We start from the raw sequence: 26,333 nt of genomic DNA on the forward strand, positions 1-26,333 counted from the left end.
CTGCTTCGTTTACTTGGAAACAGTAAGCACGGCTGTTAGAGGCTGTAAGAATAGTCTGGTGGAGAGAAAACAGTCAGTGTTTTGCGTCAGTCAGTATGATACAGGAAAAAATAACCTGAAATGTTTCTTACTCAAAGGTGTGAGTGATGTATGAGTGTTGTGTGGTTAGTTGCTTGTAGTACAGTAATTTCAATCTCAAAGTGACAAAACAATTCTGAAAAAATAAAAAATATTTTACATTAAATTGCAGTTTTGTGTTTTCTGGATTATTCTGTTCTCTGAGGTAATGATGTGATACTAAGTTCTTCAAAATAACATGCTTTTTTTTAATGAACACAGAAGTAGGTTGTCAGATTTGTAACATTAGTTCCACTTTCTGTTTGAGGAATGCAAGAATTTTCCAATTTCTCATTAATACTATAAAACATCACAGTTTGTTTATTGTCAAGGTGCAAATTTATTGCATGAGTTATCTGAGCTTTTGTTTACAACGTGCTCGTGTAAAATTAACTATTTAAAAGAGAAATATGCAGACTGCATTTCAATTCAGTTTAATTCAATTATATTTATATAGCGCCAAATCATAACAACAGTCACCCCCTTTATATTGTAAGCTAGACCCTACTATAATACATACAGAGAAAACCAGATAATCAAATGAGCCCCATGAGCCAAGATGGGCAGTAATGCGTTACAAGTAACACGTTAGTGTAATCCGATTACTATTTTCAAATAATGAGTAAAGTAAGGGATTACTATTGCAAAAAAGTTAATTACATTACTGTTACTTCCCCGTAAGCACGCTGTGTTACTGCGTTACGAAACTGTGATTTTGTTTGCGAGAGTGTCTGATGACAATGATGTAAGCGAGTGCGATGTACACTTCACATGAAGACCAAAATAGTTCCAAAGGCCAGATCTGAATGAGGGTGGGGGAGGTTCAATTTGCCATGTTGCAATGAGAGCTTAACTTCTGTCTTGCTAGCTTGTGCTGCGCTCAGTCAATCTGCGCTCAACAGTGCAGCCTACACGGAATAGTCGAACGCAGATCCACTGAGCTCTCAACACAGAGCACAGACAGCATCGTCAGAAGAAAAGTTGATAAAATAAATAAAAAATGTTGTATTGTTCAATACATATGCATACCGAACCGAAAGCACTGTATCGAATGGTTCAATATCGATACCCCTAATATATATATAGGGGTATATATACATTAGTATCGAGCAATACAACATTTTTTATTTATTTTATCAACTTTCCTTCTGACGATGCTGTCTGTGTTGAGCACTCAGTGGATCTGCGCTCGACAGTGCAGCCTAGGCAGAGTAGTCGAACGCAGATTCACTGAGCGCAGGGCAAGCTAGCGAGACAGAAGTTAAGTTCTCGTTGCAACATGGCAAATTGAACCTCCCCCACCCTCATTCAGATCTGGCATTTGGAACTATTTTGGTTTTCATGTGATGTATGACCCTGAAGGTAAGCGCGTCATGGACAAAAGTAAAACAGTATGTTGGATGTGCCACGCAATGCTCAATTACATGGGTGGGAACTACTGCGTTAGCGCAGTTTGCTCGTTAACGTGTTGGCCGTCCAGCCCCATGCACGGGGCGATCCGCGGTAGCTCGTTAACGGAGATTTGCTGTGTTGTGGCGTTAACGTCATTTCAACGAGATTAACGCTGACAGCACTAGTGGGAACACAACGAATATGACTGCACATTTACTCCGACATCATCCTAGTGCAAAGACAAGTGGAAGCAGACAAAAACAACAAGCATGCATGCTACAAACTTTACCCGAGTCATTTAGACAGCCGTTAGCACATGATTCTCCTTATGGGGACCTGATATGTTTAATATACTGCTGAGAATATAGCCCAGAAGAAGCGTATAGTATAGCTTTTATTTTGGAAAGAGCCATTTCTCTGTAATAAACTCTCTTTTCCAAAGATGAGTGATTCCTCAATCAGATATATTTACTTTTTTATTACTTTGTTGTTTCAGCAACATTAAATTTAAAAACTGTACTTTTGAGTTAAAATATATATTTATAATTTTAATAAATGACAAATTAAAAAGGCATGAACATTTTTGTTTGTATCGAAAAAATATCGAACTGTAACACCAAAGTATTGAGCCGAACTGAACCGTGAATTTTGTGTATCGTTGCACCCCTAATATATATATATATAAAAGCATATATTACAGTAGTGAGCTTGAACTCTGGGTCAAAGATTCAAGTTGCAGTTATTTATATTGCCTATCAGCTTAAATCACTCAAAGACAAGTACCTTTGACAGTGTATATACAGATGTATTATACATGAGAGACAAATATTGTCCGTTTAATATGTTGGCATTACATTACATTTGGCTCAATACTCACATATACATGTAAAAACCAAATGTATGAGCAGTGAAAACTGTTTCTGATAGAATGAAGAGTAGACTGATATATGAAATATTCCTTTATTGGGTAATAAAATCAGACCATGTCATAACTGCTTTAAGTCATACAGAATAGATATCAGAGCCTTAAACAGGCTGACTTCTGCTAAATGGGTCAAACTGGGCAGAAAGTCTACAAACACATAACATCCTTATAGAATATGATGTAACACTATAGATCAACTTACCTCAGAATATATAAAGCATATAAACAATTACAGCAATATGATGCAACAAACACAGCAGTGCTACTGATCCAAAATACTCAAAGCTTCATAGAACTGAAACAAACATTTATTTTTAGCTCCATTCTGCTGCTGATACATACTTTAGGTTTCTGAATGTTAAACTTGTTGCTGCCTTTCATAGTGTGTAACCTGAAGGCCCTGAGTACTTTCTCCCACACTGCAAACACTGGGATGATAAAATTATTTGAACATTACCTAATAAGACTGATTCAGGACAGACAGTTAGTGATTTTAAACTTTCCTAGCAGTCCTTCACAAACAGGGAACAGTCTGTCTCTTCTCTCCATCTGTCAGCTGCTGCTGGCTCTTCCTCCTCCTATTCCTCACACACTGCTGAGTTTGTCCTGGTGGATCATCAGGGATGCAAAGCCTCACAGATGATGTGCAGCAGTGGGTCCCTCAGTCTGTCCTCACTCTGGACACTTGCAGTTGTTACACATGGAAATCAAATGTGTGATAAGCTGCAGGATTCAAACACAAGTGTAACTTATAAATACATGTTCATACTTTTATTCCACAATCAGAGAGAAAAAAACAGAGAGAGAGAGTGCAGGACAGACAGACAGGTGACAGTCTCAGGTGTACACACTGCTACAAAACAGCACCAGAGAAGGAGGATTTAGTGTTTGTGTTATTACGAGTGCTAAACAAGAAGAGTTCCCAGATGGTACAGTGGACACATGTGTGACTCCTGTGATTAAAGCATCTTTCTTTCAGCTTAACGAGTGAACCATCAGCTCGTTCAAACACACGTTAAAGTCTGTTTGGCTCGACACCACCGAGCAGAGGCAGCAATATAATATAGTTAACATTAACGGTGCAGTGGATCCTGCTTGTGCCGTGATATTCAGGACTGCAAACCGAGCAGCATCACTGACTTTCAGCTTGTTGTGTTTGTGGATATATGACTGACTTTAATTATCCATAAAATCATCACATTCTCTGTAAGATTAAGCTCAGCTATTGAACGGCGTATATTTTAAAGTAAAGGCTTTAAAACCAAGTTAGTACAAACATCACTAATGTCACATAACTTTGCCGACATGTGGCCAACAGTAATGTTTTAATGTTCTTCATTATTAAACATTCGCACATAAATAAGTGACATCATATTCACTACTTACTTTTGACAGTTCACTCTTCGGCCGCTCCCTTCTGCCATACTTTGCGGCAAAATTATCCACACCCACCGGTGCGCTATGGATTGTGGGATATATGGGACCACGAAGCGTGCACCGGACCACGCTTGATATTTGGGGAAATCGACTGTGCATTTGGAGTATGCATTTGAAGTACACTTCGAATTGGGACAGCCGACGTCGCGTGGCGGTGACGTAATCGCACTCAAAATGCGTACTTCAAGCGTGCGGTCTCTGAATTGGGACACAGCCTCATTATTGTAGAGCACTCTGTATATTTCTAATTCATTTAAGGAAACATCACATTATTTTGCAGATGTTTATTTTTTTTGTATAAGTGATTAAAAGAAAACATGGCTGTGCAACTTAATACGTATGACAATATCTTCATTTTTCTTTGATTGTATATACCTTGTAAGAAAAGCTAGTAGTTTCAAACACATAAGTAAGCACATAAATTTCTAAATCACAGAGTACACAAATACATAAAGTAAAACCAAATGTGCACAACCTCTCCAAGTTAAAAGTTACAATGTTGCTTGATTACATGATTAGGCAGCCAAGCTTTGAACTTCCTCCAAAGTCTCCTTATTAATTATGCTGATACAGATATAGAACAACAGAACAACAATAAAACATAGTGAAGCAGATTGTATCATCAAATCTCAGAAACATGCTCAAAAACATCAAAACTAAACAGATATGAGAGAGAAGACAACCAAATTTTAAATCATGGGAATTTTTTACTTTTTAGATTTTGGTCTTTAATAATGCAGGTTTGGTCCCGCTGCGTTTGGGCTCTTTATGTTCTGAGGTTGGGTCCAAGCTGTCATGCGCAGCAAATAACTGAAACTAAAACAAACAAATAAAGCAAACAACATAAAACATGAGAAGTACAACAGATTTTCAACAACCATATTACCACATTACCATTTCATGGACATTGAAGTTTAAAAATAAGAAGCACAAAGTGTTTTTTTTTTCAGAGACAGGAAAAAAAATGCTGCAACATTCAAAATATCAAAAGAAGTTCACCAGATGAGTGACACAAGTGACACAAACTCACCTCCATGTTTGTGTCATTTTCTCTGGTGTTCAGTCCAAAGTTCCTCCTTGTCTTACTAATGTAGCAGAGCATGAGGAAAACAGCCATCAGCAAAACACCATCCAAGGACGCACGCACAACCAGAAGCCAGGAGGAGTCAGGACAATGTGTAGAGACTCTTGCAGTGACACTTTCACTCTGTGTTGCTTTCGTCTGTAGAGTGAAAGCAGGTGGGTTTGAAGCCATTTGTGTTGCTGTTTGTAGTGGGGAGGCAGTTGTGTTTAAAGCTGTGAATGATATACAAAAACAATTAATAAAAAATCAATAGTAATACACACTAATACACCATAATAATAATACTGTCATACAGGTAAATACAAACATGTATCAAACACAAAAGAAAATGAATTTTGGAGATATGTGCAGTGATTAAAAGAAAACATGGCTGTGAAACTTAATACGTATGACAATATCTTCATTTTTTTTTAAATTAAAGCATCATAAGAGATATGGTTTTGCAGTTGAACAGATGATTAAATTTACCTGCACAAAAACAAAATAATACTCTGAGATTGGTCATCCAACCTTTTTTTAAATGTCAAACCTCTATTTCAATTTAGACAGTTTTAGGACAGTTTAATGATGTCTCAGCCAGTGTATCAGCTGATCTCGGGCAGTAACATCAATCTCACTGTGATTGTCTTTAATCTTATACTTATAGTTATAATTAGTTTACTTTGTTTTTGTTTTTGGTTCCTGTTTAAGTTGTGATCTTAATAATAATAATAATGTCTTTACTATTTTGAAAAGAAACTTACCATGAATAACAAGAACATTTACACTGCTGTATGAATCTGGAGACAGAGGGTTTCCATAACCACAGCTGTACTCTCCTGTGTCTGACTTGGTCAGCTGTGTGATGGTCGCATACAGTCCAAACAGAGATCCTGCTGTGTATTCAATGCTGTATCTGCCACTCACAGATTTATCATTGCTTGTGTCAATGAGGATCTCCCCTTCATTCTTACACTGATTCTTGCAAAAAAACTTCCTCTGTCCGTACACAGTATTAGAACATCCCAATGTGATGTTGTCTCCCTCAGTTTGTGTGCGATAAAAACCAACCCTTTTGCCCAGATCTGTGAAATACAAGAACATTCAGTTGGATTGGAGTAAGAACTGAAACTGTAAGCTATTATATCATAATTATATTTCCTGGTTAAAATAAACAAAGTTATCTTTTCATATTAGATCAGAAAACAACACATGCTTACCTGATCCTCTCAGAATCAACACTTTTTGTTGTACAGTATTTAATGAAGCCACGCAAAATGTTACCTTCATACTATGAAGTTGAAGGGCAGATATACGGACCCTTGAAGTTATTTTTTTCTTTCATTTGGCTTATTTTGTGAAGCATTTTTCAGGACTTGCAGCTAGAAGATCCTGGTATCAAAACTTATAATAAAAGGTGACTAACTTGTTTTTAGCATGAGACTTTTGGAAGATATTCATCTTTTTTGAGGTTTCTCAAATGACACAAAATTGGCTTCTGTTACTTATAAATAATACATTAATAGAATCTTTCTATTAAAATCATGATACAAGCCATCATACTTACACTCAAAATCAGTCAAATATGTGAACAAGAGACAGATTTGGCTTTAGACTGTGATAGTTTAATTTGTTGTAAAACTGTGTTGGTTTTAGCAGAGCTGAAATTTGACTCCAAAATCATTTTATATTGTTTTGGCTTTACACTGAGGTGCTAGAATTTCAATTCAACTGATGACACTACAGTTTTTACATGCTGTGTAAAATGTACACCTACATAGTATATCACATTAAAGTTACATTTATTGATTAATTAAACACCTTGATATAAACATGCTCTGTATTGCTAAATACGAGTTAGTGGGGTCCTTTACATTTTTTATTTCAGGGAATTTTTGTAAAAACTCACCATTTGAAACTCTGACCTCAAAGTCATAGTTTGAATCTGGAACAGAAGGTCTTCCTAAAGCACACCTGTACATTCCTGAGTCAGACTTGATCATGTGTGTGAAGGTCGCAGACACAATTCCTCTTCCTGGAGATCCATCTTTATACTTCATGCTGTATCTCCCACTCTGAGCTGTGCTTCCATCTGTTTTAATGAGGATATCTTCTGCTCGCTCACATTTTTCCTTACAGAAGAACTTTGTGCTTCCAGATAAAGTTAAGTAGCAGACAAATGATGCATTTCCTCCTTCAGCTGCAGACCAAATATTGTGTTTTGCCTCGACTTGCACAGCTGCACCTGTCAGATGAAAAAAAACTATAAATATCACAAGATGAAAATATGTGTATTTTATGAAATGATTCATAAAGATGACTTCCATTTCTTTTTATTAAAGAGAAACATTACGATCATCAGCCCTCACCTGATAAGAAGCAGAAGAAAAGAAAATGGAGGATTTTCATTCTGACTTCGATCCTGATGCAGAAAAGTTGTTAAACTTCAGAAGAACAGCGTCTGACTCTTCACTCTGTCTGTGTCTGTCAGATCATCAGAAAACTGAAGTTACTCAGTAAGTTGTTTCCTTTTTATCACTTCCTTCAATTTTTTTAGATGCATTCATCACATGCTAATGAGGATGATGATGTGATAATGAAACGTATGTGTGTACAAAACATCGTATATCTAACATTATGAATCTGCCTGTTTGCAGATCAGTAGTGTGAAGCTTCTCTGATGTTCTAAATGTGAATAAAAGAGTTTCAGACTAAATTTGACTTTGAAATGCTGACGACAGGTGGTTCAGGCTCTGAGAGGAACATATGAAACAGATTTTTTCTTTGTTTTGCAGCCATGTAACCATTTTATAATTAATGCAATGTTCTTGTTGTGAACAGTAAAATGAAATGCAAAAAACATAGGAGTAAGGAAGAATATTAATGTATTTATTTATAAATCACTAAGTTCTTTTGATTTTGCATTTTGAAATTATTCAATATCAAATAATTAAAATTAATGGCACAGTGCGCCAAATGGTGCCAAGTGTAAAATGAATTTAAAGAATTTCTTGAATGTGAATCAGTTTGTAATGTCTAACAAGGAAAACACATATCATGTGTGTCATTGTGTTGGGAAGGTTACTTTTAAAATGTATTCCACTACAGATTACAGAATACATGCCACAAAGTGTATTTTGTAACGTATTCCGTTACGTTACTCAATGAGAGTAACATATTTTACAACTACATGAATGTACTATTGCTGTGTGATTTATTACGTTTACTGGAGGTTATTCGCAATACCAATACCAACTAGATGGCTGCAGTGGTTATTATTATATTTGCATGCTTCTGTCTCCAATTTCTGGTTGGTGACAACTCGTACTTTTCGAATCTCCTTTCTCCCAGTCCATTCTCCCTGCAGCACGGACTACACTGTCCATGATGCTACATTCATTAGGGCTATGCCTGTAACTCTCTGCCTGTTGCTTTGATATTAAAAAAGTTTTTGAATAATAACTTTAAAAAATATTTCTTCACATCATTATGCGGCCGCAAGTAGGGGTGACATGGGGCGCAAGATTGAGACATAGACATTAGAGCCTCTTAATGCGTGTTTTGCTTGGGTTTCCACCGGCATGGAATTACCAAAAATAGAGAGGGCATAACCTAATATATGAAACAGGAAAAAAACAAAGTCTAATCCATTTATTTCAACAAAGTAACTGTATTCTAAAAATCACCTTTTTAAACAGTAACTGTAACAGAATACAGTTACTCATATTTTGTATTTTAAATACGTGGTACATGTATTCTTTTACTCCTAAACACTGTCTGTCAGTGAGGGCAGCAGCCAATAGTATACCATAAAAATATAAAATAAAAAATATCTGATCAAATCATTTAATGTAGGATTCTTACAAAACAGGTTCATAAGTAACAACAACAACCACTCACCAGCTTGGAAGATGGAACAAATTACAGTGGAGGTAAAAATAGACGCTTCTGTTGTCTCCTTCCTGGTAGTTTGGGAGTTGTTTTGGACTTCTGTGAAATTTACCAGTTATTAAAGTAGGAACAAGCTGCCAGTTATGCTCGCTTTTAGACAGTTTGTCAACTCCAGAGAAGCATGCACAAAGCCTCTCTTTAGCCCATCATAGTTGGAGGAGGGAGTGGGTTTGTCTTACTGTCACTAACTCACTGTCAGACTTAGTTTACAGTATTGATATAATTAACCTGGTTAAACAGGCGACCCATATACTGAAGGTTTGAGTTCTCAATGCAGGACATGGATTTCCTGTGTGTCATTTCCCCTCTCACCCTCCCCACCCTCCTGTCTCCTATCTGTATGTACATAACTTAAAAACTTAGATCAAACAGATAAGAAACACTTTACTTGGATTGAGACTGTTTTGTGTGGTTTTTGTAGCTTTTACACATCCTCTGCATTTTTGAAATACTAAATATTCATAACAGTCTCATTTAGATAATCAACAGCAGAGCTAGTTCAAATTTACAATCTTGATTTTGTTATTTTTTATGATAAACCAAAGAAGTCTGTACAAGAAAAAGACACTGGACAGTTTCCACTGCCTAGAAAGCTCCATCCCTGAGAGTGATTTTGTAATTTTTAGTAAAACATAAAGCTGTTGTTTTCAGATTAAGAACTCGAATCTATCAGGACTTCACAGCATACCACATTTACTTCTAAACTACATCAGAGAAATGATAAGATGCTAACAAGATAGTAATTTGCTCAAGACACCAAACATTTTGGGTTTCACTGACACGTAATCTATGATGTTGTGCAACCACGTATTGTATCTTCATACAAGCTGCTTCGTTTACTTGGAAACAGTAAACACGGCTGTTAGAGGCTGTAAGAATAGTCTGGTGGAGAGAAAACAGTCAGTGTTTTGCGTCAGTCAGTATGATACAGGAAAAAATAACCTGAAATGTTTCTTACTCAAAGGTGTGAGTGATGTATGAGTGTTGTGTGGTTAGTTGCTTGTAGTACAGTAATTTCAATCTCAAAGTGACAAAACAATTCTGAAAAAATAAAAAATATTTTACATTAAATTGCAGTTTTGTGTTTTCTGGATTATTCTGTTCTCTGAGGTAATGATGTGATACTAAGTTCTTCAAAATAACATGCTTTTTTTTAATGAACACAGAAGTAGGTTGTCAGATTTGTAACATTAGTTCCACTTTCTGTTTGAGGAATGCAAGAATTTTCCAATTTCTCATTAATACTATAAAACATCACAGTTTGTTTATTGTCAAGGTGCAAATTTATTGCATGAGTTATCTGAGCTTTTGTTTACAACGTGCTCGTGTAAAATTAACTATTTAAAAGAGAAATATGCAGACTGCATTTCAATTCAGTTTAATTCAATTATATTTATATAGCGCCAAATCATAACAACAGTCACCCCCTTTATATTGTAAGCTAGACCCTACTATAATACATACAGAGAAAACCAGATAATCAAATGAGCCCCATGAGCCAAGATGGGCAGTAATGCGTTACAAGTAACACGTTAGTGTAATCCGATTACTATTTTCAAATAATGAGTAAAGTAAGGGATTACTATTGCAAAAAAGTTAATTACATTACTGTTACTTCCCCGTAAGCACGCTGTGTTACTGCGTTACGAAACTGTGATTTTGTTTGCGAGAGTGTCTGATGACAATGATGTAAGCGAGTGCGATGTACACTTCACATGAAGACCAAAATAGTTCCAAAGGCCAGATCTGAATGAGGGTGGGGGAGGTTCAATTTGCCATGTTGCAATGAGAGCTTAACTTCTGTCTTGCTAGCTTGTGCTGCGCTCAGTCGATCTGCGCTCAACAGTGCAGTGCAGAAAAAGACACTGGACAGTTTCCACTGCCTAGAAAGCTCCATCCCTGAGAGTGATTTTGTGATTTTTAGTAAAACGTAAAGCTGTTGTTTGCAGATTAAGAACTCGAATCTATCAGGACTTCACAGCATACCATTTATTTCTAAATGCTAACAAGATAGTAATTTGCCCAAGACACCAAACATTTTGGGTTGCACTCACATGCAATCTATGATGTTGTGCAACCACGTATTTTATCTTCATACAAGCTGCTTTGTTTACTTGGGAACAGGAAATTAAGTAAGCACGGCTGTTAGAAGCTGTAAGAAAAGTCTGGTGGAGAGAAAACAGTCAGTGTTTTGCGTCAGTCAGTGTGTTACAGGAAAAAATAACCTGAAATGCTTCTTACTCAAAGGTGTGAGTGATGTATGAGTGTTGTGTGGTTAGTTGCTTGTAGTACAGTAATTTCATTCTCAAAGTGAAAAAAACAATTCTGAAAAAATATATATATATATTACGTTGAGATTGACTTGAGTACCCATGGCAGAGCAAAAAGATCTCCAGACCTGAAAGGTGAACTGGGGTCCTTTGTCTGATGTGATTTCTGCAGGGATTCCATGGAGCCGGAAAACATGATCAACCATTAGCTTAGCAGTTTCTGTGGCGGTGGGAAGTTTGTCCAGAGAAATGAAGTGCGCGGCTTACCTTTGCCAAGCACCGGAGCCAGTTCAAGATGTTTCTCATCCTGACTGTATTGCCGGGAGAGGGCGTCGGCCTTTTATTTTCTTAGAGCCTGGACGGAAAGAGATCGAGAATCTGAATCGATCAAAAAACAAGGACCACCTGGCTTGGCAGGCATTCAGTCACTTTGCTGTCCTAAGGTAGGTAAGGTTCTTGTGATTGGTGAAGATAGTGAATGGGTGCTCCACTCCCTCTAATAGGTGGCGCCATTGTTCCAGAGCAAGTTTGATGGCTACCTGACTGTAGTTCCTTATGAAACGCCAATAGAAGAAAGCGTTGTAGCTGCTTGCAAGTCGTGTGTGTGAGCCATTCCTGAACTGCCCGGATCTTGGCTGTATCCGTCTTCACCTGCCCTCCAGCTAGAACTTATCCCAGTAATGTGACAGATTGTGCATGAAAGTCGCACTTCTCGGCCTTAACGTACAGTCTATTTTCCAACAGGCGATGTAGCACGGCCCAAACATGGACCTTGTGTTCCTGGAGGTTCCTGGAAAAGATTAGAATGTCATCTAGGTAGACGTAGACAAAGCGGTTCAGAAAGTCCCAAGCTTTGGAACACGGCTGGAGCGTTGGTTAACCCAAAGGGCATGACCAGGTATTCAAAATGGCCTAGCGGGGTGTTTAAAGCTGTTTTCCATTCATCACCCTCCCTGATGCGGACCAAATGGTAAGCATTGCGGAGATCTAGTTTAGTGAAAATAGTGGCCCCCTGCAGGGGCTCCAATGCAGCACTGATGAGTGGCAGGGGGTATTTATTTTTGACGGTGATAGTGTTGAGACCTCTGAAGTCAATACATGGACGGAGGCTCTTGTCCTTCTTAGCCACAAAAAGAATCCTGCGCCTACAGCAGAGGATGAAGGCCGGATAATCCCTGCCGTCAGAGAATGATGAATGTATTTCTCCATTGCCTCTCTTTCAGGCTTGGAAATGGTGAACAGACGGCTGGAGGGAAGTGGAGCGCCAGGTACGTGGCCAAGAAGAACAAGAACGTGCTGCTCCTCACCACCGCTCCGACCCCAAACCCCGGCCTAGCCGCCGCAGTAGCGACGGCGGCGGAAAACCTCCCTTGGTGCTGCATTACAACCGCACCAAGGGAGGCGTCGACAACCTGGACAAGGTCGTGAGCACGTACAGCTGCAGGAGAAAGACCTGCAGGTGGCCAGTGGCCCTTTTCCACAACATGGTCAACGTGGCAGCCTACAATGCATTCGTGCTGTGGTGGGAAATTCACCCCGACTGGATGGCGGGCAAGCTCAACAAACGACGGCTCTTCCTCAAGCGACTGGGCAAAGCGCTCGTGCGCCCCATGCTCGAAGCCAGGGCGTTAGCGCGAGGACGGGGAGGAGGAGGAGGCCGAGTCGCGGGCCAAGGTACTGCCACCGAGGCCGACGATGCCGATGCTCGTACTACTCGCACCGCCGACGCTACGCCACACGACTCCTCTCCGGTCAAGAGGTGAAGGTGCCGCGTGTGTCCCAGGAGCAAAGACGTAAAGACCAAGATCCTGTGCCACGAGTGCCGAGTGCACATGTGCACCAACTGCGCCGTCACGTACTGTCCCAACTGCACCGCTTCACGCACCTCCGCTTCACGCACCGCCGCTCCACAGATGCCGCCGACGTCGTAATAACACAAGTGCCCCTCGGGGGTCCTAGCGACCCCCACCGTAATCATCATCATAACACAAGCGCCCCTCGGGGGTCCTAGCGACCCCGCCACCCTAATCATCATCATAACACAAGCGCCCCTCGGGGGTCCTAGTGACCCCCCACCCTAATCATCATAACACACACGCCCCGAGGGGGTCCTAGCGACCCCCACCGTAATCATCATCATAACACAAGCGCCCCTCGGGGGTCCTAGCGACCCCGCCACCCTAATCATCATCATAACACAAGTGCCCCTCGGGGGTCCTAGTGACCCCCCACCCTAATCATCATAACACACACGCCCCTTGGGGGTCCTAGCGACCCCCCACCCTAATCATCATAACACACACGCCCCGAGGGGGTCCTAGCGACCCCCCACCCTAATCATCATAACACATATGCCCCTCGGGGGTCCTAGCAACCCCCCCACCCTATCATCATCATAACACATATGCCCCTCGGGGGTCCTAGCGACCCCCACCCTAATCATCATAACACATATGCCGCTCGGGGGGTCCTAGCGACCCCCCACCCTATCACTATCATCATCATCATAATAACACACACACCGCTCGGGGGGTCACCACGACCCACGCCCCGAGAACAGGCGGGCGCACAAGGGTTAATTAATTTATTATTAACAATAATATAAAATTATGCACAAAAGGAATTACTAACGTAAAAAGTGGTTTTATTTATATATCCTTATATATAAATATATGCGGTGGCCCGAGAGACAAAACACGTACAAACTCCAAAACACATTTCTAGCGTTAACTGAACTTCCAAAACAGAGCTACCTAGATCACTTAAATTACAGAATTGAAAGTATATGTGTATTGTTTGTGTATTTATATACAAGCACTCATATATATTCAAATAATTTTAAAAAAGTTCATTTACCTGTTACTACCACACACCAAATCCGGTCGTTGGTACTTGCTGGCTTGTGTAGCCACTAGGTAACAAAAGCTGAACACCGCGCCGAGCATCCTGGAGCACTTCTGTTGTCTTTTGTACGTGTTTTGAGTTTTTATGTGCTTCTGAGTTTTTACGTGTTTTGGAGTTTGTACGTGTTAAGTCTAATTGTTGAATGTTGTCATTGTGCTTCTTAAATTTGTAAACTCTTAGTTCAATCTATAGGATCAAGACATCCCTTTGTCTCTGACCACCTCTCCAGCCACTCTGTGCTGGGGGAGGATTATTGTAGACACATCCCTTGTGAAGATTCTGTTTAATGTTTGGTAAGCTTCCTGCCCTTTGTATGGCTTCACTGTGTTGTGCATGGTGAACCAATACAGGAATTGAACCATATATTGGGTGTGGGGGAGATTACCATTTTATGACTAAGGTTGTTGTTAGAAACAGTTGGAAGTCACGCACACAGAGAGACACACATTCTCACACACTCAAACACATTATTATTATTATTATATCTAGAAAGGCTGCTCAGCTCCACCTGTCTCTATAAGTTATGAAGGCATTAGACAACCATGAAGTCAGACTAGTTGGTCTTTGTGCCTTTTCTTGAGTGCAGTGATGAATATGTTTACTGAAATGTTGTGTAACATGTCAAACCAAATTCTCCACACAACTCCTTAACAGACTGTATTGAGACCAGAAGGAGGTAATGTTTTTGATATGACACTTTTAATGTTACAAATAATTGTTATTCTTTTAAATCAACACTGCCTTGTTCTATGATTGGGGTATATTTTTACCAATATTTATAAGGACACAAAAGCAGACACACATGAACGGTTTTGATGAAAACTTTGATTGCACAGCAAATAAAGAAATTGATTTTGCAAAGTTCACTTAGTGAAAAAGTCCAAACTAAATCTTCTCTTAATGGTTTGCAGATAACATCTTGCAGACTTAACTCACACAAACGCTCTCTAGCTGGAAAGGCAACTTGCAAAAAATCTAAACAGTAATAAGTGAAAGCCCGAGTGACACTCTTGACTATAACCGTCTGGTGAAATATGATGAGGAGAGGTCCAGGATGCTCACATAACAATCAAAGAGTGGATACATTGCCCAGACTTTGAACTTTATGCTTTCAGACTTAGATTTTAGGCCTATTTTATGCTACTATTAATATGATCTGCCCATCATTAGTTCTTCTGCCCTCTCCCCACTGGGTAGGTCAGGTCACAACCTGATTCACCCCCTGCTGTGTGCCCATTGTGAAGAGGAAGCCCGTGACTACCAGGAGTATCAGGAGGTGGTTGGAGGAGGCCTTAGTGGAACTACAAGGCTGTTTTCAGGTGAAAGTGAATATAAAGAGGAGAGTTGAGCCACTGACTCATGGCAAACCTATGAATCAGTCATGATTCTCATATAAAGCCATGGTGGGCGTTATCAGAATCAGTTTTATGAAATTTGAATGTAATATAATTCTTGGGTGATCATTTCTGTTGGACCCAACATTATGTCTGTACTTGTAGATACATTTGAGGAACCAAAAAGAAGCCTTAAAAGGTATCTGAGTGAACTAAATGAAATACTTCAGACGGCAGATCAATCAAAAAAGAGAATCAAAGTAAGACTGTCTTATTCCCTGTCTTACATACAAATTTTTATATAAATAATATATACATAGAGTGATATCACAAACATGAATGGTTCAAACATGTGGAATCATTCAAATATCATGTAACTTATTTTTTTACTTTAAGTTTAAAAAGAAATTAAAAAATGAAGTCAATACAATTTGTCATTTTGTCTTTCCATAACTGTCTACCTGAAATTTCTTTTGCTAAGAGTTTTTTTTGTACATTAGTGCACTTAATAGATTCCTGAAATATTGTACTTTTTTTTTAATTTACAAAAAAAAAATGTTAACATAACACAAAAGAAAAAATACAAAACAGCTCAATATCACTGTTTGTTTACTTTTCGACCAAATTCCTACACAATTACACAGATTCTGAAGATGAACAACCTACAAAAAGTAGGTTCCCCTCGGCCCCTCAAGTGAAAGTTCCAGGTGTAGTATACTGTGATGTTCAATGCGTGTGTGTATTTCTGTGTGCGATAAACATATACCATTGTAGATAAGTTTAATGTAATCTTTTATTTTCTAAACAATTTTTAAACAGCCAAAAAACACTCTGCAGTCTGCCCCCCATCCCACTACTAGCAATCATCCTGATGCCCCAGGCAGCTACCAGCTCCCTTCCAGCCTAACACACCAACCTCTAAAACTCTGCAACCTCTGCAGCAAATAGAGTCTGCATTCAACCGCTTCCATACCGAAGGTATGCTTTTAAAAAAGGAGTTTCATCACAATTTCCTTGTAATTATAACATCAAAACACTAATTTATATTCTCAACAACCATCTTATTTTTTTTCTTTTCAGATCCCAGACAAATTCCTTGCCAGCAAATTCCTTAAATCTTGTGTTTTGACATTTTACACAGGATTTCATATATGCAGAGAAAAATGTGACTTAAACATAAAACAGGATACAAATGTAATGTGTGCTGTAAAAGTGGTTCAAATTACCTCCTCACAAGGGCTTTGTATATTAGACCACAAGGTGGCAAACCTTGTGGTCTAATATAGAAATTACTGTCTGACTTATTTAAAAAAGACTACATAGAAATTGTGACTTTTACATACTGGGGGGGAATACAGTAAAATAACCTGCCCAGAATATACTTTATTAGCACACATCTAAAGTCCTGACTGACAGTGAGGATGATGGCATTCATGAGTGTGATAAAGTGGCTAAGACTGAATTCATTTACGATTTGTCACCTGTATATATTGTTATTATGTTTTCTGTTATCTTATAGTCAATCAGTGTTTTAATGTAGACACTGCACATCTAACCTTGCCTCTGCATACTATCCCGGGTTTGTTTGTGGTAGCATTGTTTATATTCATTACATCTGTGTAAATATTGTTAAAGCAAAATGTCACTTCATCATTAGTTGATTTGAATCTTTCATTTATTTATGTAGTTTGGTTATACTTATCATTGTGTGTTCCTTTGTGCAGGTCCTATATGTGAAACAGGTATATGGGAAGGGCTGCCCCAGGACTTCCTGTTCTTATAGGTTATGATGTCATTGATCATGTCAATTGGGTATAACCAAATGAAGGGGTGTTTCTTTTGTGTAAAATTGTTTATTTCCGTTAAAATAACCTAATGAGTCAGATTTTGTGAAGAGATTGACTTTTCAAACCATTTGCCGGTAGATCACTGACTTCCTGACGGACAGGAAGCAGCATGTGAGGCTGGGAAAGAATGTCTCGGACTCCCGGACCATCAGCACCGGCTCCCCTCAGGGCTGTGTTTTTTCTCCTTTGCTCTTCTCCCTGTACACCAACTGCTGCACCTCCACCCACCAGTCTGTCAAGCTAATCAAGTTTGCAGATGACACCACCGTTATTGGACTCATCTCGGACGGGAATGGGTCTGCCTACAGGAGGGAGGTTGAACGTCTGGTGTCCTGGTGCAGCCACAACAACCTGGTGCTGAATGCCCAGAAGACAGTGGAGATTATTGTGGACTTCAGGAAGCACACAGCTCCACTCCCCCCCATCATCCTGACTGACACCCCCATCACCTCTGTGGACTCATTCCGCTTCCTGGGTACCACCATCACCCAGGACCTGAAGTGGGAGCCCACCATCACCTCCGTCATTAAGAAAGCCCAGCAGGGGATGTACTTCCTGAGGCAGCTGAAGAAATTCAACCTGCCAACACAGACGATGATGCAATTCTACACTGCAATCATCGAGTCCATCCTCACCTCCTCCATCACCGTGTGGTACGCTGGAGCCACTATCAGGGACAAACAGAGACTGCAGCGTGTTGTGCGCTCTGCTGAGAAGGTGATTGGCTGTAGACTCCCATCTCTGCAGGACCTGTACACCTCCAGGACACTGGGGCATGCAGCTCGGATCTCAGCTGACCCTTCTCACCCTGGACACAGTCTGTTTGACCTGCTCCCCTCAGGCAGGAGGCTCCGGTCCATTCGCACCAGAACCTCTCGCCATAAGAACAGTTTCTCCCCCTCTGCTGTTGAACACATGAACAATAACCGTATGACTGTCCCCACCACTAACACATGACCCTACGCTGTGTTCACTGCATCATTCCATGTTTGGCACTGATCACCACCTGCACTCTCATTTTTATTTTCATGTCTATTTAAGCTTAATTTATAACAGTATTTATAACAGTATGTTTGCACTGAAGCACCGCAGCAATTTCCTAATGTTGTAAACCCGCTCAACATTTGGCAATAAAACCCTTTCTGATTCTGATTCTGATTCTGATTTAGTTGGGGTAATGAGTTTAAGTGGAAAAATGATTTTATCCCTGTTTCTTTGCCTAGACTGTGTTATTTACTCTAACCTGTTTTCTCAAAGATAGAGGTTAATGAGGTTCAGATGTGAATGGAATTCGGTGTAAGATTTTGACTGCAAGGTCTTATGTTTGGTGAAACAATTGTTGAAAGGTGACGCCAGAAAATAAAGAACACTTAAAAGAAACTTGAACAGTCTGCAGATGCTGTCTTCCTTTCCTTTCCATGCTGCTTTTGTTATGCTACGTCACATTGAGGAGGTAAAACTTATTACTTTCATGTGTGGAGAAAAAAGAAATAAACCTGTCAGGAGAAACTAGAGCAAGAGCTGTCTGTCTGTATGTACAGTGGGGCAAAAAAGTATTTAGTCAGCCACCGATTGTGCAAGTTCCCCCACCTAAAATGATGACAGAGGTCAGTAATTTGCACCAGAGGTACACTTCAACTGTGAGAGACAGAATGTGAAAAAAAAAAGAAAAAAAAAAAAAAAGAAAAATCCATGAATCCACATGGTAGGATTTGTAAGGAATTTATTCGTAAATCAGGGTGGAAAATAAGTATTTGGTCAATAACAAAAATACAACTCAATACTTTGTAACATAACCTTTGTTGGCAATAACAGAGGTCAAACGTTTACTATAGGTCTTTACCAGGTTTGCACACACAGTAGCTGGTATTTTGGCCCATTCCTCCATGCAGATCTTCTCGAGAGCAGTGATGTTTTGGGGCTGTCGCCGAGCAACACGGACTTTCAACTCCCGCCACAGATTTTCTATGGGGTTGAGGTCTGGAGACTGGCTAGGGCACTCCAGGACTTTCAAATGCTTCTTACGGAGCCACTCCTTTGTTGCCCGGCCGGTGTGTTTTGGATCATTGTCATGTTGGAAGACCCAGCCTCGTTTCATCTTCAAAGTTCTCACTGATGGAAGGTGGTTTTGGCTCAAAATCTCACGATACATGGCCCCATTCATTCTGTCCTTAACACGGATCAGTCGCCCTGTCCCTTTGGCAGAAAAACAGCCCCATAGCATGATGTTTCCACCCCCATGCTTCACAGTAGGTATGGTGTTCTTGGGATGCAACTCAGTATTCTTCTTCCTCCAAACACGACGAGTTGAGTTTATACCAAAAAGTTCTACTTTGGTTTCATCTGACCACATGACATTCTCCCAATCCTCTGCTGTGTCATCCATGTGCTCTCTGGCAAACTTCAGACGGGCCTGGACATGCACTGGCTTCAGCAGCGGAACACGTCTGGCACTGCAGGATTTGATTCCCTGCCGTTGTAGTGTGTTACTGATGGTGACCTTTGTTACTTTGGTCCCAGCTCTCTGCAGGTCATTCACCAGGTCCCCCAGTGTGGTTCTGGGATCTTTGCTCACCGTTCTCATGATCATTTTGACCCCACGGGATGAGATCTTGCGTGGAGCCCCAGATCGTGGGAGATTATCAGTGGTCTTGTATGTCTTCCATTTTCTGATGATTGCTCCCACAGTTGATTTTTTCACACCAAGCTGCTTGCCTATTGTAGATTCACTCTTCCCAGTCTGGTGCAGGTCTACAATACTTTTCCTGGTGTCCTTCGACAGCTCTTTGGTCTTGGCCATGGCGGAGTTTTGAGTCTGACTGTTTGAGGCTGTGGACAGGTGTCTTTTATACAGATGATGAGTTCAAACAGGTGCCATTCATACAGGTAATGAGTGGGGGACAGAAAAGCTTCTTACAGAAGACGTTACAGGTCTGTGAGAGCCAGAGATTTTCCTTGTTTGAGGTGACCAAATACTTATTTTCCACCCTGATTTACGAATAAATTCTTTACAAATCCTACCATGTGAATTCATGGATTTTTTTTTCACATTCTGTCTCTCACAGTTGAAGTGTACCTCTGGTGCAAATTACTGACCTCTGTCATCATTTTAAGTGGGGGAACTTGCACAATCGGTGGCTGACTAAATACTTTTTTGCCCCACTGTATTTCCTGAGTCTGTCTGTATTGGAGCCTCACTTTCCTGTTCTTAGTTGACAGAAGGGGCACCTGGTGTCGTCTTCTGCTGCTGTAGCCCATCTGTAAATCCTATAGATGGTTGTGTTGGATGTCAAAATTGGCCTTCCCATGCTTAACTGTGAGGTTGTAGAATCACGTGGATTCCTCCTAGCCAATCAGCAAAGAACTGATTGTGACAAATAGCATTTATTATGCCTACATGAGGCACAGTTTATGATTCTAATGTTAGAGATCCTGCAACGGGCGTTTGGGCTGTGCAGAGGTCTCTCTCTTCCGGAAGATGATTGAATAAAAGAAATCGAAATGTTTTAACACACTATGAGCCGGTTTTCTCCGTTCTATCATGGGGACAAAAGAATCAGGGTTAATACCAATCAGCAGTGGTAGAAAATTTCTGTCTTCAGCGTTCTTCCAAAATCTGGGAAATTGAGTCTTGCCCCTACCTGCTCCCACACCTGTTGCCATAATACTGAAACCAGACACTAGTTCAATAGTTGTTCTAAACAATGAGACTGGTGTTGTTCTGGAAATTATAGACATTAGCTTCATAAAAATGGTAGTGCTATATGTGATTATACACCCTGTTTACCTAAAACTGGCAAAAGTGATGATACATTCATAACATTACAGATTTATTTGAAATTTTGTTCAAATTTAGACATATACCACATGTATGTAGTGAGTCATCCTTGTTTTATATCTAAAAACAAAATACTACCACAGTGGTAGTAAACAATATATTGGATATTACCACCATATAGCAATCCAGAAAGAAATGTCACATACTTGCTTAAATTTTGAGTCAACAAATGGTGAAATATATGATTTTGTTTAATGACCTTATAGCAGTTTTATTTTGATTTTCATTTAATTACATACATTGCTTTCTTCTACTGCTAAATTTGTTTATTAATTCAATGTTTTTGTTTGAATATATAATAAAATTACATTTAAGAAAAAAACAAAAACAAATGGGTACCACTAGCAGTTGTAATGCTATTCTTTACATCATTTTTTCTTTTCAGTAGATTTGATATTTATTGGTGCTTTTGTCTTTCACAGCTGGCTTCAAACATGTACTCTCTTTTATTTTTGAGCATCTACTCAACTCTTTCATAGAAGCCAGCCCACAAAGTACATTGCCATAGAATAGTACATTCTATATTTGGATGTATATACATGTTCAATTCAGTGAATGAGCCTAAATCTTTGAAGGCAAATATAAATGTTAAGTCACAGTATCTTATTTGAGATTATTACCACCTTACAGAGTTGCCAGCAAGCTCATTTTGTTCATCTGGACATTGCAGTTTCAGTCTTGGAACTCAAGAAGTCACATGCATGAGTGAAGCACTTCTCCCACTGAAGACACAATGGCCCAATCTACAGAATCATCTTTCTGGGACTTGGATGATCAGCATGCATCAGGAAACCTCCATTAAGCATTATGAAGAAGATGTCTCTGACTAGACTTTGATGTGTGTGTTAAATTTGTGGGAAGTGACAGTGTCAGTCAAGAAAATATTAATAAGAAGTATTCATTTATTCATTTAAGGTTATACATGCTTTCACCTACATTTTTATATACACAATTTTTAATGTTTATTCTAAAAGCGGGGGGGGGGGGGGGGGGGCAGCTATGTTCACTTCACTGACCTTCATTTGTAAGATAAAAATTAAACATTGCGAAAAAAAAAAGTCAAAAACAAACAAACAAAAAGTTTTGATGCATGCTCAATCAGCCAGGTAAGTCCCAAATGGTTGATTCTGTTTATCTGGACATAATGCAATAGAGAAAAGCTTTACCTTTCATTTTTATATAATTTAAAACAGATGTTTAACAGATTCATGGCTGTAAATCATGAATCTGTTAAACCTTGATAGAAATTAGGACTAACAGCATCACAGTTCTTCCACAGTTCTTCCACATCTCATCCACTTTTACAAAAAATCACCCAAAAAACACAGACAATAAGAGCCACGGCACTTGCTGCGGGTATCCCAATTAGCGGTAACACTGCAGCAGAAAAGGTGATGCTTCTCCGTCTCTCTGGTCGAGGAGTCAAAAGACGTTGATCAGCTGCTATTTCAAAAGACCCAAACACACTTTTTGACAATCATTTACTGCCATTGAAAACACATCATACTGTATGTTTCGGTTATAAATGACAATCAAGAAAATAATGTGCTTCTGAACAGTGAAATCATATTTAAATAACAAAAAAGAAAATAGACTCGTCTTAATAACATACCTGTGACGTTGAGGTGACAGCTCTTATATCCATAACCATGATCAGTGTTCACCTCACACAGGCACAGACCCGAGTCCTCAGTCCTGAGTCTGGACAGTTGAAGTCTGATTCGTCCTTCACCCAGGGCGTCTTTGTCACTAGACAGTCTTCCTGTAAAGTCATTGTCCCTAGAATCTGTGACCTCTACACCATGATCCACATGATACAAGGTTTTGTTCGGGGTTAAAATTTCTGGGATTACAAGGTCCGGTAATATTTCATGCAATTTGTGAGACAAGCTACAAAGGATAAAAAGACTTTTGCTTGATCTGTCAGGTTTGGTGGTGAACGTCCACTCCAGTGTGATGTTGTGGTTCTCCTCTGCCTGATAGCAGTTCTGTGTCACATTGACTACAAATGATCCTGTTGAGGAGACAGAGAGGGAAAGAGAGGAGCAGACACACTGAGAAACTGCATTTACTGAGGTTTCATGAGGCTCCCAGCCAACAGAGGATGTATTCTTAAAACAAAAAGTAATAAATAGACCTTTCAAAAAAAAGGAGGTGAGGTCATGAGGTGATCATACTTTTAAAGTTGCAGTTACTAAACTTTGGAAAATACATCGTCAGCCAACTGTGAAGATGAATTTATAGTTGATTTGAGAAACTTGGTCTCAAAGGCATTTTTTTTAAATGCTGTGTACTTGTTTGGTTATTTTGCTTATGTGGCATTTAAAGTTGACCATTTGTGGACCTTACAAGACAAATAAAATTGTTAACGTTTTAATAAACACAATTCCAGCACCAGTTTTATTTAGGATGCCTCAAAGTGCTAAAATTGCCAAAATAAATCATTATAAATAAATGATTAATATGAAATGGTCTTAATGTTCCAATAAATACACCAAAAATAAATGCAGCTGTTAATTACCTTGTTCTTCTTGCTTAATTGTACCAATTTTTGTGCTAATCTTTAGTTTCCAAATGTGTTTAGCGGTTACATATGTTTGATCTGCACCTCAGGAAATAGCAGTGCATTGAAACGCAGCAAATGGAGACCTTTATAAATAAATTAGTGGACAGTTGAAGTACTTATTAATGAAGTGTAAAGCATGCTGCTTAATTGCTGTTTTCAATAATTATTTAACACCTATATTGTTTTGTATTACTTCAGGAATTGTATGCAATTGATGTGCATTTAATAGCAATATAATTTATTAACAGTTACATTTTTTAATTCGACAACTTGCTCTGACAGTCAAATTTTCTCTTGGAATTGAAGCTGTAAACTAACCAGAGACACATGAGGTGAGAATGGTGAGCAGCAGGATCCTGCAGATCATCTTCTCCCTGTGAGAGGAGACAGAGCAAAACAAGTAAAGAAAAGGAGATGAGGTGGACGGTATGAGAGCATGACAAAACTTGTAAATGTAAATAAAAGATCTATGATTTTACATCTAAAACAATATTGATTAAGAAATTAAGGCTGTATTTAATAGCAGTTTGTATCACGAGATGGTGCAGAATGATGTGGTGTTAAAAAAAAATTTTAACCAGGTATTCAAAAACAGAATCACACACCTCAAAATATTTTGTACAATGTCAGTCTTAATTTTACAGTTTTAAACTATTTTTCCTTTTCTTCATTTTTTTAATCATTGGTGTAAATATAAAAGTTTTTAGTGACGACAGTAGCATGAATTGTATGCAAATAATGAGCTAATGAGCTGCAATAATGCCTTTAGGTTTCATGTTGGAGTCGAAGCTGACTGGATGCTGCAGTGCTTAGAATAAATCGATCAATCTGTCTATGTAAAATGGTTCGAGTCAGGTTGATTTGATCGGTTAAATGTGCTCTAAACTCATGAATGCAGCTGAAGCACATTAGACACTGATGTGATCTTAATGCATCCTCACATCCATTACATTAATCCGATTGCTGTCCACCACTGATGATGATTGGAGTTGGCAATTTCTTTCTAAGGAAAGCCAGTGTGACTTCATCTTGTACTGGACCAGCACGCCTACCTATGGCTTTAGTTCAAAGAACAGACAAGAACAATTCTACAGTTGATGCAACTTCTAGTCTTTTTTCAAAGAAATCCATAAAGCAAATTTCTTATTCTACAATCTGCAACTTTTTTTCCTTTAATGGGGATGTGCAAATAAATACAAATAAAACTGAAATTGGATTAAACAGACCAGCTGGTCCTTCAAATTTAAAAACTGTGTCTCTGGCTCAGTTTCAATAGGGCTGTGGAAGCCTTCGGTATAAAACATAACATTTATCAATAGTATACAAAGAGTACAAAGCTGTAGAGCTTCAATAAAATACATAGTTCAGTCATCTTCACTAAAGAATATGACTAAACATCTCATGGAAATTAAACATTATTGTGGCTTAAAGCTGCAGCACAGTGATGGAGCTGTTGGCTTTAAACTTCTGTCTGAGGTGCTACTCATAACAAAAAAATAAAAATAAAAAAAACCTACAAAAAACCTAAACCAACCAAACAAATAAAAAACATATACTTACAGCAAGAAGATACTGTCTTCGTCTGCCTCTTTGGTGCCGCTGCAACCACAAGTACTTCCCACACAAACAACTGGTGTCCAGTTTAAAACTCACTGAGAGCTCCAGAGACACAGTGGGCAGAGTCAGCTACCAGCACAGCCTAATGATGTCATATATATATATATATATATATATATATATATATATATATATATATATATATATATATATATATATATATACATACATACATAGGCTTACTGTGGATTAATTTTATTTAATCACTATTAAATATTTTTCATTTTTATGTTAATCTATGTTAATCGCATTTCATTTTGCACAAGCAAACAGACTTCAGAAAAAAGGGAAAATATGTGCACTTAACATGTTTATTGAACACCTTGCACGTTCTTGTTAACAAAAAACTCTGTATAAAGATTTATCCACTCTCTCTGTCACTCTTGGGGAGCACTTCAAGTCCTTGAAACGAGGAACCAAAGCTATGTAAAGTGCATGCTCTCAATGATATTAATAGGTCTGCAGTTTGTTGCAATCCACTTGGCATTGTGTCAGTCAATATGTCCAAGGTAGACTTACTGAGTCCCCGATGCACCATGAGTTGTTTGTCACAAGCTGGGTGACGCGTTAGCGAAAGTGCTAGCAGCATCCCCGGCTAACGTATATTTTGTCTCAATGTGATATTTTAAGCTGGAAGTGCTTTGGTGAAAAGAAAATTCCTTCATGCACAATGTGTGTAACACTTTATGTCAGTCACTGTTCTGTCTTGTTATTTTTTTTAATACTCAAATTTCCCATCAAGAGGGCCAAAGCATGTTTATCATCTTCCAGATTGAGTTGATTGGTTCAGCTGCCCGCCACTACCAGATCAACTGCCCCTTTGCGCGGGTGCAAAGGTAACTACTAGAGATGGACCGATCGGATATTACGTATCGGTATCGGTCCGATACTGACCTAAATTACTGGATCGGATATCGGAGAAAAATAAAAAATGTAATCCGATCCATTAAATATCACGAAAGCACCTCACAAAACTTGCAACACGCCGTAACTCACCTCAGAACGTTAGCACGTCGCAGCAGTATGCATCACGTGATAGAGCGGCTGTGGCATGCAGGACCTGTGGTGGTCT

At 39.1% G+C, this 26,333-nt stretch overlaps 1 protein-coding gene across 1 annotated transcript; it reads right to left on the reverse strand.

Annotated features, from left to right (window-relative positions):
- Positions 1-4,555: 4,555 nt before the first annotated feature.
- On the reverse strand, positions 4,556-7,343 carry LOC147335018 (polymeric immunoglobulin receptor-like). Its single transcript, XM_086286962.1, has 5 exons — positions 7,304-7,343; positions 6,844-7,179; positions 5,699-6,019; positions 4,902-5,167; positions 4,556-4,687 (listed from the first exon to the last, which is right to left on the reverse strand). Exons 1-5 carry the CDS (start codon positions 7,341-7,343, stop codon positions 4,586-4,588), a joined length of 1,065 nt encoding a protein of 354 aa, XP_086143088.1. The 3' UTR covers positions 4,556-4,585.
- Positions 7,344-26,333: the final 18,990 nt, after the last annotated feature.

This window comes from Aulonocara sp. 'chitande type north' Nkhata Bay, linkage group LG3 (genome assembly GCF_057382095.1).
Source record: "Aulonocara sp. 'chitande type north' Nkhata Bay isolate Kocher_YH1m ecotype deep benthic linkage group LG3, A_spYH_male_GT1.1, whole genome shotgun sequence".
In the NCBI taxonomy this organism is placed as follows: domain Eukaryota; kingdom Metazoa; phylum Chordata; class Actinopteri; order Cichliformes; family Cichlidae; genus Aulonocara; species Aulonocara sp. 'chitande type north' Nkhata Bay.

Bases quoted from the DNA above. Each gene is read 5' to 3' on its own strand.
- LOC147335018 (XM_086286962.1), bottom strand. From the start codon at position 7,343: ATGAAAATCCTCCATTTTCTTTTCTTCTGCTTCTTATCAG. The intron at 7,180-7,303 runs GTGAGGGCTGAT...TTCATCTGACAG, and splicing joins TTTCTTCTGCTTCTTATCAG to GTGCAGCTGTGCAAGTCGAG. The intron at 4,688-4,901 runs GTGAGTTTGTGT...TGTTTGTTTTAG, and splicing joins AAAATGACACAAACATGGAG to TTTCAGTTATTTGCTGCGCA.